At 37.6% G+C, this 14,553-nt stretch overlaps 1 protein-coding gene across 1 annotated transcript in view; it reads left to right on the top strand.

Moving 5' to 3' along the window:
• LOC103162716 (cadherin-related family member 3) overlaps positions 1 to 8,153 on the top strand; it is a 101,427-nt gene extending 93,274 nt beyond the window's left edge. The window contains exon 22 of the mRNA XM_035451504.1: positions 7,199 to 8,153. Coding sequence (XP_035307395.1) covers positions 7,199 to 7,201 — 3 coding nt within the window. The 3' untranslated portion in view covers positions 7,202 to 8,153. The remainder of the gene's footprint in view (positions 1 to 7,198) is intronic.
• The last annotated feature ends 6,400 nt before the right edge of the window (positions 8,154 to 14,553 follow it).

Genomic DNA, 14,553 nt, shown 5'->3' with positions numbered 1-14,553 from the left:
TTGGAATCCACTGGTGGGCATCATGGCTCAACTCACAAACGCATCACATTTTTCTGTCACCATCTGATTTAAACTCATTTAGGAAAACTTTCCAATCCAGATGAAACCCACATATCAACTATTGTATGGCAATGTGATTCCTAGGAAAATAGCATAGTTCTGTGTTCTGGACTTACTACAGTTTATGGCAATGCTCACAAATGGAAGCTCAGCATATCCACACTAACTATTGTTTCATAATAAATTAACTTCCCCCCCCCCTTGAATGATGATACTTCACACCTCTTCCAATTCCCCTAATTTCTAACATTTCTGTCTTATCACTTTGAACTGTGATATCTCTATACATTTCACAAGCAAGCAAGCAAACAAAAAACCAAACAAGATTACATTTAAAACTCTCTAAGATATGCTTAGAGAGATGCCTTAGTAGTTTACAGTGTATGTCGCTCTTATAGAGGACCTAAGTTTGGTTCTACAATCATTGGCTTGCAGTTGCCTATAATTCCAGCTCCAGAGCATCAGATGCTCTGCTCTTTATGGAAACCTGCATACACATACACACACTTACATGCAAACACACACACAACATTTAAATAAATAAACAAATCTTTAAAAAAGCTTTCTTAGGTGTTTAATAAGCCACTTCAGAAACCTTCTACTCTATCTGCTAGGTGCTGAGATGTCCTGGCTCCTATAAGTCTGTTCATCAATTCCTGTTACAATACAGAACCCACTCTCTGATCTGTTCATCAAAAACATTTCTTTTCCCTGATTCTGATGAATAGTTTGCATGGCCTGAGATAGTAAGTTAGTGTTATTTTGCTTTTTCTTAAATTCTCACTATTATTCTTTCAGGTTTCTTCTCCCAAAAATATTCACCCTTTTCGGAACCATTCACTTCTTAGTAAGAAGATAACTGGCTGTATGGAATGGCTAACCTCTAAATATCTATTCAACTAAAAAAGAGCTACTCATATAATCAATATTCTATTTATGTGACCTTTACCCAGGTCCCTATGTCACAAAAGTTAGGAAAGAATTGGCCTAATCTTGATTTCTCTAAACCTATTGGTATAAATCCAACAGGAAGGTAACACTACATGTTCCTTCTAGGAATCCTGGAGACATTGCGTCTTGAGGAGACATTGGTGCCTTGAGTGATATTTTAATATCACCAGTAAGTTGTTTTGAAACTGTAAGGAAGCCTTACAAATGTAATAAATAAATATTTCGTAATTGTTAATAGTATTAAACAAGATAAATACTATGTTGTCAGATTTCTTGAAGTATAAAGGACTCTGCGACAATAGAACAAAATTTTAAAGCATTTTTCTTATTAATATATGGCAATTAATAATGTCAACAACTGCATTTAGTGATAAAATTTTGCAATAAAGTAAGTTGTTTCTTTCAGCCATCAGTAGCTTATGATGGACATGCAATGGATCCTGGTAGGAAGCATATCAATGCTCCCAGTTTTAAAAATAGAAAGCTTCATAACTTGGCACAGAAGCATTATGGGTGGTTCATCTTCTATTGTCAAGATTTATCTATGTTAAAGATACTTATTGATGGAACTGTGAATGCCCATTTGTGCTAAAAGATCCATGTACATTGTAAGGTATTATTCTCTTAAAATAGCAATTGTTTCTTTTTGTGGCCACAATGTTTCATAAACTTTGGGGGTACTTCTTCTTAAAATGTGTACTCCAATTTTCAAGATCTCATTCTTGACTTAAGTACTTTCAAGAACTTCTATTATCAACCATTAAATGTAACATATTAAATAAAAGACCCAGAGACTGATACTGGGGTTCAAGCTTCAAGCTGAAGATCAGAAAAGCAAAGAGGCCAAGCATCTAGCTCTCACCTCTCCCTCAGCTTAGATAAAACGGGCAATCACCAAACTGTTTCCAACTTCACTGCTCCTCAGATTCACTCAGACTGCTAGGTTCTACTCTATTTGGCTAGAGACTTCAATGTCTTCCTATCCTAATCATATTTTCAGGCCAGGAAATTAACCCCTAATTTGCCTTACTCTTTCTTTTCTTTACTTTTTGGCAGTTCAAATACTGTATCCATTGCTATTGCATAATGACACAAGCTATTCATGAATAACATTGGTGGAACCTGTTCCATGTCCAAGCCCACATGAGCAAAAAGCATTCTAATGTTAATTCCTCATGAGTCTATAAGGACAGAAATAATCATATTCTAGTTTTTCCTACAGGACTTAAAGCTTTGAGGCAATATGATAATTGCCACAATTTCTAATCACTACCTGACATAGAAAAGAGTGTTTTTCCTGTCCTTAAGTATAGAAAGCTCAAATACTTTCCATTACTTTCTATACTGTAGAGCAATTGCATTTAGTAATTCTGTGACAATGTGTCAGATCTTATAGAAGAAAACAAGAAAGGAGATAACATAATAGAGGGAGACATTTTAGGTTTACAGAGAAATCAGGCACAATTGAGCACATATGGTAGTCACACATCATAGAGAAGTTCGTGGTGTGATAACTTATCTTTGTCCTAAGATAGTTTAAGACTCTGCATCTAGACTCTGTCTCTGAGTGTCTCTGTATGTCTGCATTGTGTATGCAATGATAAGCTATAGGGATACTTCACTGAAGTAGTGAGAAAAATAATATGAATTGTTTGATTCAGATGTGGAAGGTGTAAAAAGCCTGTAGTTAGGGAATATTTTGGAGTCATAATTTCAGTTTTTAAATTCCATATATTCCTACTCTGTTCCTTCACCTGTAATCTGTAGCTGTCATTATTGTCAGGAGTTACTGATACCTGTGCCCAAAACAAAAGCTTGGGGGTTGATAAGGATGGAATACAGGAACAACCAGTTTATGTTTCAAATGACTCAAATGTGAACTATAAGCTTTAATCTCTGTCTCCAGAAGCAACCATGACATTTTTTTTCTTTTCTTTCTTTCTTTCTTTCTTTCTTTCTTTCTTTTTTTGTTTTTCAAGACAGGGTTTTTCTGTACTGCTTTGAAGGTTGTCCTGTAACTTGCTCTGTAGACCAGGCTGGCCTTGAACTCATAGAGATCCACCTATCTCTGCCTTCCAAGTTAATAAATTGCCATCAACAATACATCATTATTTTGATATAAATATGTGATGAGTAAAAGAAGTCCTGAGTAAATGTGTAAGGAAGTCCTAAGTGAATGTGTAATATTGGCAATGACCCCAGTGTTACACACCAAAGGGAATGTGCAAACCTTTATAGGGTCAAGTTGAAGGACTTGAAAAGCCTTCCTTTGGCCAAATTACAAGAGTTTAGCAATGATTGACCAGTGTGTACCAAAACTAGCAGCACAGCTTCCTTTTGCCTGGTGACTGAAACCTGAGACTGCATCCCAATTGAGACTAGCTAACACCTCTCCTCTGTGCTGAACATAGTAAACGTGCTGGGGCATCAGGTTGTTGTGTAGTTGATGTCACTCCAACAGGGCTCACACAGCCCACCTGACCCCAGTTTTTCTGTATGTGTGCCTGTATTTCAGACATGTCTTCACTCCCAATTCACCACAGTCAGGCTTCCAGGACCAAGACATGCAGCATGTGGCATGAAAACACTTTGCTGAAGGGCTCAATGACATTCACGTATGGCATCTTATTTGCTTTCTTGCTATGTTCCACACATTTCCCATTTTGCCACCAAATACGTACATTTCCTGGAACAGATTTGATGCCTCTTTGCATTGTGCATAAGTGTTTATGTGTAAACTACTATGATATTTTAACTTATACATCAAAGTATGGGATATGGATTTTAAAATTGTGAAAAAATACTAACAAACTTGAATTGAATTGTCATGTGTGTGCATCTTTGGAAGCCATTATTCTGCAGATACAGGGTGATAGACCCCAGGAAGGAGGACCTAGTTATTATGAACATCAGGTTATTTGTTTCATGCTTTTTATTAATTTTTGTAATTAAGGAATGATTTGATATGCTTTCTTATTTGAAATAGAGTATTAATTTGGTTAATTTTATTCTTATTGACTAAAAGCTAATAGAGTTTTGCCAATTTCTCAAGTTAGTTTTGTTTTTAATTGTTTCAGTTATATAGAATCCAAGTTCCATGCCATTACCTTTATCATCCATCAAAGACTTCCCTTCCAAAGCTCTTCCTTATCACTCTGTGCAACTTGGAACTCTATGCCTTCTTCACCACATATTTCATATGGAGAGCTACTGCTCCATTAAAGATCAATGATTAGTTTTAGGTGTGTTTGCACACACATGCATATGTGTTTGCATACGCAAACGTGATAGAAAAGTTTACATTGAGTTTGCTTTTGTTAGTTTTCTTGTTTTATAACCAGTATTGAGTGTTCTCAGCTAGTCAGGGTCCACTCCACACACTCTTTTCCATGGGTAGAAAACAACTCACTCTGCTCACAGACTCTAGTCTGACACCTGGGGAACTTGCATAAGACTGAACCAGGCCCCCTGAACATAGGTGTCAGTTGTGGGGCTTGAGCAGTCTATGGGGCTGCTGGCAGTGGAACCAGTATTTATCCCTAGTGCACAAATGGACTTTGGAAGCTCATTCCCCATGGAGGGTTACTCTCTCAGCCTTGATGCACAGGGGGGGGGGGGCTAGATTCTGCCGCAAATGATGTGACAGAATTTGATGATCACCCATGGGAGACCTCACCTTCCCTAGGTAGTGGATGGTAAGTGGGATGGGGAGCTGGTGGGGAGAATGGGAGGATGGAAGGGAGATGAAACTGGAATTGGTATATAAAATAAAATTGTTTAATTTGAATAAAATTGATTTTTAAAAAAGAAAACAACTCACACATACTTATTCAGCAGGGTCTCCCTTCCATTCCTTCATGATTTTGTAAATGATTATGACCTGTATCTTGAAAACCAAATGATATGAAGCAAAATGATATCAGGCAGCTGAGTTTACTGCCAAATTCTATTGTTCAGCTCTTGTTTGAACAACAGGAATAAAGGCTAAACCTGATAATGAATCCCAAAGACGATTTCATGTGGCAGCTGAGGAGCCTCAACCCCAACCACACACAGTGCTTACTTGATAACTACATAAATATTGTTTATTCTATGACTTCACATCCTATACTATACACTACATTATCATCAGAGAGAACAGGAAGAGAGAACTCCCATTCCATTCCATCAGGAATGACAAAAATCCCTAGAGTTTTCAGCAAATTTTATAAGGAATTTAAGATTCACAGCCATCCTAGAGCTAAGTACTGCTGCACCAGTCCTGCTTTGAATATATGATATAGAACAAAGCCAAGAAACTTAAACAGGGGTGCTGGAGAGATAACTTAGTGGGTAAGAACAGTGGTTCCTCTCCCAGATGACCTGGATTCAATTCCTAGCACACACGTGGCAGCTCCTAACTCTCTATAACTCCAGTTCCATGAGATGTGTCACTGTCAGAAAGATGTACATGCAGACAAACACCAATGCACACAAATAATAAATAAATAAATAAATAAATAAATAAATAAATAAAATCATAGGCAGGAAACACGTAAGACCTATAGCTGGCAAATGTGGAAACAGGAAACAGGAAAATTACTCAGATCTAAATCTGAGTAATTCGGCTTCAGAATCTTCATTTCCATTTCCCCAAACCATCACAGAGTATGTTCAATAAAGGTGTTTTGGTTTAATGAGTCCAATCCACTATTAGACTATTTTAAATGATTTATAGTACCATTTGTGTTTGCATATGTGTGCACATACAGTGTATACAGTGTACATAATCTCAAGGATCTCTTCTCTGTGTGGATTTTTAGAACACATTGGTGATTAATTCCAAGTCACCACTTATGTGTCTGCATCACATTAAAGAAAAAAATAAAAACACTGTCCATTGGAGTCATTTAAACAACTTAAGTCCTTATTTGAATTCTGTATTTCTACTTCATCCTCCTGAGTCTTTTTTTCTCCATTACCTGAGTCTGAGTCTGAATCTGTGCCTGCCTGAACGCTGTCTTGTGAAACTGTTCATCCCTATGTCTGTGTATGGATATCCCTTTGTGTGTCTGTCTGTTGTATAGGGTGTGTGTGTGTGTGTGTGTGTGTGTGTGTGTGTGTGTGTGTGTGTATGCATGTTGTCTGTCCATCTGTGTGTGGCATGATTATCGGTCTTCACTCTATTTATTGAACAGCATAGGCAACATCATATGGGATTTGGAATGAGATACTATACAGACATCTTTAACAGCTTCTTACAAGAAATTAAGTCACTCCCTCCAACTGACCCACACAACAAATATCATTGTTTATCATCTAACAGCTACAAATGGTTGCTTTCAACTTTTATGGTAGGTGTTGGGAAGTTGCTTTCAACTTCTGTGTTTGTTGCTTTTAGCAAATGGTACACATGCATTACTCTGGCCCAAGTGCATGACAGAATACATAACTAAAGATTGCAGCTGTACATTAGATTAGGTTTTAAAGTTGATTACATGGAATGGCCAAAGCAATTAAAGTTCCCTGTTACAATGTTCTCTTACAGGCAGGTTAAGCAAACAGTTTGGGTACATAATAGGCTGGTAGTCTTAAATCTTAAGTGACATCAAGGTGTATTATTAACTCAGTCTGTGAGCTCCAGAAATGGTTATGTTCTCTTAGAATGTAAAAGAGATTTTCAGAATATAACATCATCACAATCCTCATTGCTAATTTCTCAATGAGAATGCCTTTTAGGACTTAGAAAATGGAGTCAACAAGATGTTAGTGCCAATGGAGAGAAGGGTTCCTCAAGAATACAAGTGGCTCCTTGCAGCTTACTAAAAGAGAGTACAGGAATTTCATTGGCAGAATGCAATAATAATAAGAAACCAATATATATTCATTATGATTTTGTAAGGTAATTAAACTTAATCTAACTCTTTCATCTTTATTCTTTCCTCATACATTATGCATAATCCAGTGAACACGCACTTCAGATTATTTGGTTAATAATGGTGAACCTGGTATCATGGGGAGCATTATTGTTTTCACTGAAATCAATAAGTTTTGAAACATGTGTAGTAATAGAAGCAATAATAATAATAACCTTAATATTGTGCAATATTTCAAATGGTGTTATCCTTACTAATCAGCTATATTTTAATACTTAATATTCACATTTTTGCTAAGATTTTAATCTAGTGTTTTTTTTTCTTTTCATCAGTGACAGAAATGTAATATCTATTCAACACCAGACAGGAGATGTCAAGATGTTGAACTATTAAGAAAAGCAAATGTTTTTAACAGAAGACATTTTGACTTTAACCAGAAGAAAGGTCATTATATCTTCATGTCACTTGCTTTATTTGAAAAGGTCTTTGAAAATACAGGTTTTTCACAATAAAACAGCATCATGTTTTTCAATGTTGCCAGGTACTTTTGTGTAACCTGCCACATGCTTTGATGGGTCTGAATTTTACTGCTGTATTTGTGCTAGGGTTTACATGTCATGAAGACCTGCTTGTGTATAGTTCAGAAAGGTACTGTGACATCGTAATCACCAGTTGAAAATAGGCTGAAATTGTAGTAAAAACTAGTGGTCATTATATGAATGAATTTAGAAAATAAAACACATGCTATAAGACAAATTTCTCTATTAGGCCATCAGTTTTAATTTGAAAGACATGAACAAACATGTGTGATAATTCCATATTCTATCAACAATGCACCTTTCTGATTAATTTGTTTTTATTTATGTGTATAGGCCTTGCCTACTTGTCTATATGTGCACCATGTGTGTGCAAGTTCCTTTAGTGCTGAAGGAAAGTGTGTTAACACTTCCTGGAACTGGAGTTACAGGCAGCTGTGAGCTAGTTGATTTGGGTTCTTTACAAGATCAGCAAGCTCTCTTAACTGTTGAGCCATCTTTCCAGGCCCTATTTTAGAACTCTTGAATGGACCTATTTAATCTTTCATACTGACAAACCTCAAAATCTTTGGTGTTCTAAAAAACATTACTATTTCATCAGTTGCAATGCTGACAAAAAGCAAATTTCACTTACTTCAATTTTGTGTAAATAGATACATCTTAAGTCAAATAGTATCCTAGATGAAATTCTCTGAACATGCAATTCTTTTTCATCTTTTCTTTATTTGAAAATAAAAAAATTCAAACATTATTTTCTGATCATGGTTTCTCTTTCCATAACTCTTTCCATATTCTTTCTACCTCCCAAGACACCCAAATTTATTCTCTCTCTTTCTCTTAAACAATAGGTAAACAAAAATCAACAAAACAGAATAATTAAAAAAGCAGTCAATACCCCCCCCACACACACACACTAAATACACACTCCAGGAATAAAAACCTATGTCTGACATTGCTTAGGTGACCATGAATCTTAGAATGGATTGTCCATGGGCCTAGTAGAAAAGCAAATACTATTGTTCAGGTAAGGGACACAGAAATAAAATACATGTAAGAACATTCTGCTATACTCATAGATCAGTGCCTTGCTTAGTCATCATCAGAGAAGCTTCCTCTTGCAGTAGATGGGGAAATTACAGTTCTTTAGCATATATTCATCTGTTTACTGACTGGTGCTTTGGGGATAAATATTGAAAAGTGATAGAATGGTTGAATGGAAATAAAACTTTCATAAAAGTGCTTATTTTGCAGAGGAAAATAATGTAAAATGGACAGCAAGAAGGAGTGGCTGTGGCTCTCTAACCAGATGGGCCAGCAATGGTTGATTTTTTGCTGGCATCCACATGCGACGAAAAATCAGCTGATAAACAGACTTAGGGTTTTCTCTTTTCTTGTACCCTGGACACCTCATGTAACTGAAGATTGACTAACATGTAGTTAACTTGGATCCTCTGACACTACCATGATTGATCTAGACATATTTATGCATTTGGTTTGCCCTGCATTGTTGCTAGCTTCACCCAGTTTTGCCTCAGTTGATCTGCTAGAACCCTGTAATTTCCTTACCTTGCTCTTCTGCATGATACATGTGACACTGCAGATATGATGGATCAATGTCACTCTACATCCCAACAGCCAGGGTTCCTTTCGACTTACTATGACAAAAGTATGAGGATTAATTAAACCCAAACAAGACCACAAACATTTGTTATCGTCTATTTTTGATCAAGAACCTTTTCTCAAATGAGTATGGAGAACATTGTTGCAATTGTCATTCTCATGATATATATGTGAGGAAGAGCTGTTCTCTCTAGCACAGCTGCTGTGCTCTGCCCAACCATTGAAAGTGTGGCTACTTCTGGGCAGAGTTTGAGTTGTCTCCTCTCACTCTGATTTTTGTAGTGGAAAGTCTTATGATGGGGACTACACCACACCTTCAAGTATGTTGGGTAGCACTAATCAAGGTCCTGTTACATCTGTTCCCAGATTGTGATGTCTTTAATAGCTAGCCTTTGCCATGGAGGGGCATGCTTTTGGCCATTGTTACTGGCTAAGACACTAAAATTGTTTTTGTGCTCACAATTATGTCAACTCACATTACATGTGATTGTGTGTCTGGGTACTAGAAATGTTCATCAAGTGGGACATGAACTGAGAAACTCATCATTAACTTGGACTTGGACTAAATGGCAGAGACTTTATTTTACCTGACCTCCAGGATCTTATTTCTGAGGTCAGGGTGATGCCACAGACTGTATGAACCAAATTCTACTTGAACCTTTTGTCCCATGGTAGTTACACTGGCTGATATCCCTCAGTTAAAACATCACATAAAAAAGAGAGAGACCTTGTTTTTCCTTGGAGAAGGGCCTGTGGGAAGGTACTATTGAAGTATGTTTCCTTCTAATAAGAACTGCGATGCTCTTTTAGTTGATGAATTCTAAAAATTACCCTTGTTCTGTCTCCTGGACCTAAGCTCATGGCTTCTTATTGGAGTACGTCTTAAACTTCAGGTAGAGAGATGTTAATTTCTTTCACTGTAGAAGTACCCCAGCTGGTTAAGTAGCAAACCTCTGTGTGGAACAGGGCATCCCATACTAGTAACAATCCTCAGCCTGTATTAGGATGGACTGTTTCAGTTGTCAGTGTCACCATGCTGCTCATAATGTCCTTTCTAGATTTTGACTCTAAGTGGACCGTTTCTTTCTTATTAGTATGTTCTTACCTCCTAATGTGGAAATTACCAATATGGAGTCAGTTAAAAATATAAGGGTATTTATTAGGGAAAAGCCTTACTTACAGAGCAACCTAGCCAGCCAGCAGGGCAGAAGTAAGTACAGCAAGCCAAAGATGAAATGGAAGAAGGGAAGCCCATGTGAGAGCCCCTCACTCTTAAACCTTCCCTACATCACCCTGACCATGCCCTCGCAGGTGTGGTCAGGCACACCTGTAGCACCCCTAGCAGGCTTGGTTACAGTGTCCCCTACAACCCCCATTGCAATTATGATCCATGTGACAAATTTCTGCTACCAACCTTGTCTTGCAGAAGACAGAAGCTCCCAATGAGGTTCTCATTAAGAAGTCCCTTATTTATTGAATAATGCAGTATTTGGGGGTTTCCTTGCAGAACATGTGCTTCAGATGACTTGTCTTTTTTATGTTGTTTATTTATAATCACAGGTTTAAAAATTGTTTTGCTCTTTTGACTAATTTCTGTGATAACATTTCTATGTTCACTTTATTTCATGTGGCCCATTTGATTTTTCATTTTAAGGGAGCTTTATTAGTAAAGTGTTGTCCCTTGTAATTTGTGGTAGGTTCTTAATTTCTACTAGCATATAGATGAATTAATTCCCTCATCACTTTTATGTAACAGAACAATAGATCTGTCAAGCTCAGCACACTCAGGAGTTAATCTCATATATCCTCTTGAAGCTACTGCTAGTCTATGCTTGCTCCGTTTTTTCAATTTAGCTGAAATGCAGCCCTTCTTCCATGGCAAAATCAACTTTACCCGTCAAGGATATATGGTGACTTGACCTTAGTTAATAATTTGCTAGCCAGAATAGAAAATGAAAGTCAGTTGTGACTCACCTGCAGAATAAGTTTCAAGGCATTGTCTTCCAGTTAATGGAGAAGGCTAATCAGCTACAGGGTGGGATGGGCCACTTCCACAGGGCCAAGGGGTTCAGAAAAGACTGTTTCAAGCTGAATGCCTCTTTATAGATGTCTTGATTCCAAGTTTCACTTCTTTCCCAAAAGGTCATGACCTTGGTAGAAGAGATTTGCCAAAGCTGAAAACTGAGGTTTTACTGGAAGCCCAAACCCCATAGACTTGTGTCCCGAGTCAGTTTTTTTACTTTTTTTTCCTGGTCTGTAGAGGCTAGAGATGAGAGCTCAAGTCTCATAGAAATGCAGCCCCTACATTCTTCCTTTTGTCTTTCTTCTTTCTCTGTGTATCTATCTCAGGCTCTCAGGGAGGTTTGGAATGAATCTCCTTGGGCATTGCACTCTCAGATTGATTACTGAGACTATTCCCTCCAAGACACAGTGGTTGTGCAGTCATTCTGTCATACAGAAAACAAGCTCATTCAAAGTCACTGTTTATGAAGATTTCTTGCTGAATAGGACCCAAGTAACTGTCTTTTTTTCCCACAGATTTTTTTATTTGAATTAGAAACAAAATTGTTTTACATGACAATCCCAGTTCCCTTCTCCCTCCCGTTCTCCCCCATGCCCCGCCCCCAACTAAAACCCTACCTATCACATATCCTTCTTGCTCCCTCTGGATGGTGAGGCATTCCATAGGGTATCATCAGAGTCTATAGTATCCTTTGGGATAGGGCCTAGGCCCACTCCCATGTGTCTTGGCTCAGGGAGTATTCCTCTATGTGGAATGGGCTCCCAAAATTCACACCTATGCTAGGGATAAGTACTGAACTACTACAGCAGGTCCCATAGATTTCCAAGGTTTCCTCACTGAAACCCATGTTCATGGGGTCTGGTTCATTCCAATGCTGGTATTCCAGCTATCAGTCTGGGGAGCAAGAGTTTCCCAATGTTCAGGTCAGATGTTTCTGTGGGTTTCACCAGCCTGGTCTGGACCCCTTTGCTCTTCACTTGTCCTTCTCTACATCTGGATTCCAGTTCAGTTCAGTGGTTAGTTGTGGGTGTTTGCTTCAACTTCCACCAGCTAAGTAACTGTCTTTGAATCAGTTATTTCCAAATAGTAACAAACTTCTCTTCTGGAGGAATGCATATCATTAATTAGCCTGTGTTTTAGTTGGGCTAGTCATAGGTTTTGCTTTGGGTTATAGATGCTTCTTAGTTGTTTTAGAGATTAACTATTGCCCCCCTCACCAGTTTATAGGCCAACCTTTCACTCTGTTGATTGTTATAAAATGTTTTATTTTGATGAATTCTCTTTATGAATTTTTGTTTTATTTTACTCTTCTTAACAGGAAATATCTGTATACCACTGGCTGGTCTGGAAATAGTTATCTAGATCAAGCTGGACTTGGATTCACAGAGTTCTAGTTAAATCTTTTCCCCAAGTGTTGGAATTAAAAGTGCGTGTCACCAAGTCCAGATCTATTTCTTGATACAACTATACATGCTTTTGGTATGTTACCAGAAATTTTGAAGAATCTCAGCAGAGTTGACACATAATATGAGGAAAATTGGAACCTGCTCTTGGATTATTAATTTCATTTTAAAAAGAATTTAAAGAACTGGAAAGACAGCTCAGTGGTTAAGAACACTTGCTGATCTTCCAAGCGACCTCGGTTCAATTTTCAACCCCCACACAGTGGACAACAATATGTGGTAACTCCAGATCCAGGGGCTCCAAAACCCTCATCCAGCCATTGTGAGTACCAGGCATACACATGGCATACAGGCATGCAGCCAGCAAAACATCCACATACATAAAATAAAAAGAAATTAATCTAAAAAAAGGTTAAAGAATGTAAGAATGGACTCAGAAACTCAGACAATTTCATTAGCATTCAAAAGAACAGTGGAGAAGATAAACTAATTCTTGGTAGCTGCCTAGAGGAGAATGGAGAAGAGAAAGACAGAAAAAAGTTCTTCTGTTTGAGTTAAGTCAGCGGGGAATGAGTTACATGGCAGGCAGAGAAGCAGCCATATGCTATCAAGGGGATATTTAGAGAAAGAGTAAGGAAAGAAAGAAAGAAAAAGATGTAGTAATCAGATTGGAAGGAAAGATGTCAAATAAAGGTTTTCATTCTCCCTATTGCTGTCATTAGTTGTAATGTATCTTTATTTCCTTATTTGGTAGTTGTGTGGGTACAGAAATGCAACTGATTTTTTGTGTCTGTGTTTTTTTTTATTCTGAATTTATTACACCAATTTACTGTTAACACAGTTTTTGGAGTCTTGTTATCTTTAGGACTTGTACACAAATAAACAAAACCAACAGTGGTTTTTTGAAGGATAAACAAAATTTTGACAACTCTTTAGTCTGGTAAAGAAAACTGTAGAGAAAGTTCATGTAAATGCAGAAATGAAAGAGAAGACAATGACGCTGATAAAAGTCAAAAGTATCATAAGGAACTATTAACAATTACTACAAATTATGTAACTTAGAAGAAATGGGTAAGTTCCCAGAAACATTAAAGTCTACTAAAATTTGTAGTCATAAAGAGAAAACCTATGCTGTTCAGTAACAAGTAGAAGATTGAGTCACAAGAAAAAACAAAACAACTTCTTATGGCTGGGTAGTGTTGGCACATGCTTTTAATCCCAGCACTCAGGAGGCAGAGGCAGGCAGATAGATCTCTGTGAGTTCGAGACCAGCCTGGTCTACAAGAGATAGTTCCAGGACAAGCTCTAAAGCCACAGAGAAACCCTATCTCAAAAAACAAAAAACAAACAAACAACAACACAAACAACTTCTTATCACAGAATAGCCAAGGGTCAAATGGCTTACTGCTGAATTTACCAAACAGTTAAAGAGTTAATGCCACTCCTTTTTAAACTTGTCCAAAACCCTGATAAGGAAACACTTCTTGGAGTTCTGAAGGCAGCATTGCACTGGCTCTGAAGCCACTCAAAGACACTGTAAACTGTGAGAATTCCAGGCTGATCCATGAAAATTTCTTTTCAAAAATCCTCAATAGGGACCAGAATGATGCTTCAATGATTAATAGCACTTACTGTGTAATCATGAGGACTGATGTTCAGATTCCAACACCCATCTAACAGGCCTGACATCCCTTGTACAAGTGGACCCCCAGTTCTAAAGGAGACAGAGATGGGAATGCAGCTGGGGATCACTGGTTCCCAGCTAAACCTAGTAAAGCTGAGCCCAGGTTTTGGAAGGGACCCTACCTCAAAGGAATGAAGGGAGACTGATAAAAGAAGACAGCAAAAGCTCCCTTCTGCCCCTAAAATGACACATCATATATATATATATATATATATATATATATATGTGTGTGTGTGTGTGTGTGTGTGTGTGTGTGTGTGTGTGTGTGTGTGTGTGTGCCACCCCACACATGCAATTAGTAAATCTTTGCAACAAAGTAATAGAAAACAGAAATAAGCAACACATAACAAGGACTATACATGAAACGAAAATGGAATTTAACATGATGAAAGAAATGGCCAACATGTGTACAATTAAAGTG

Source organism: Cricetulus griseus (genome assembly GCF_003668045.3).
Source record: "Cricetulus griseus strain 17A/GY chromosome 1 unlocalized genomic scaffold, alternate assembly CriGri-PICRH-1.0 chr1_0, whole genome shotgun sequence".
NCBI classification, from domain to species: Eukaryota; Metazoa; Chordata; class Mammalia; order Rodentia; family Cricetidae; genus Cricetulus; species Cricetulus griseus.
The sequence above is the reverse complement of the archived record's forward strand: the minus strand, read 5'-3'. Positions and strand labels throughout refer to the sequence as shown.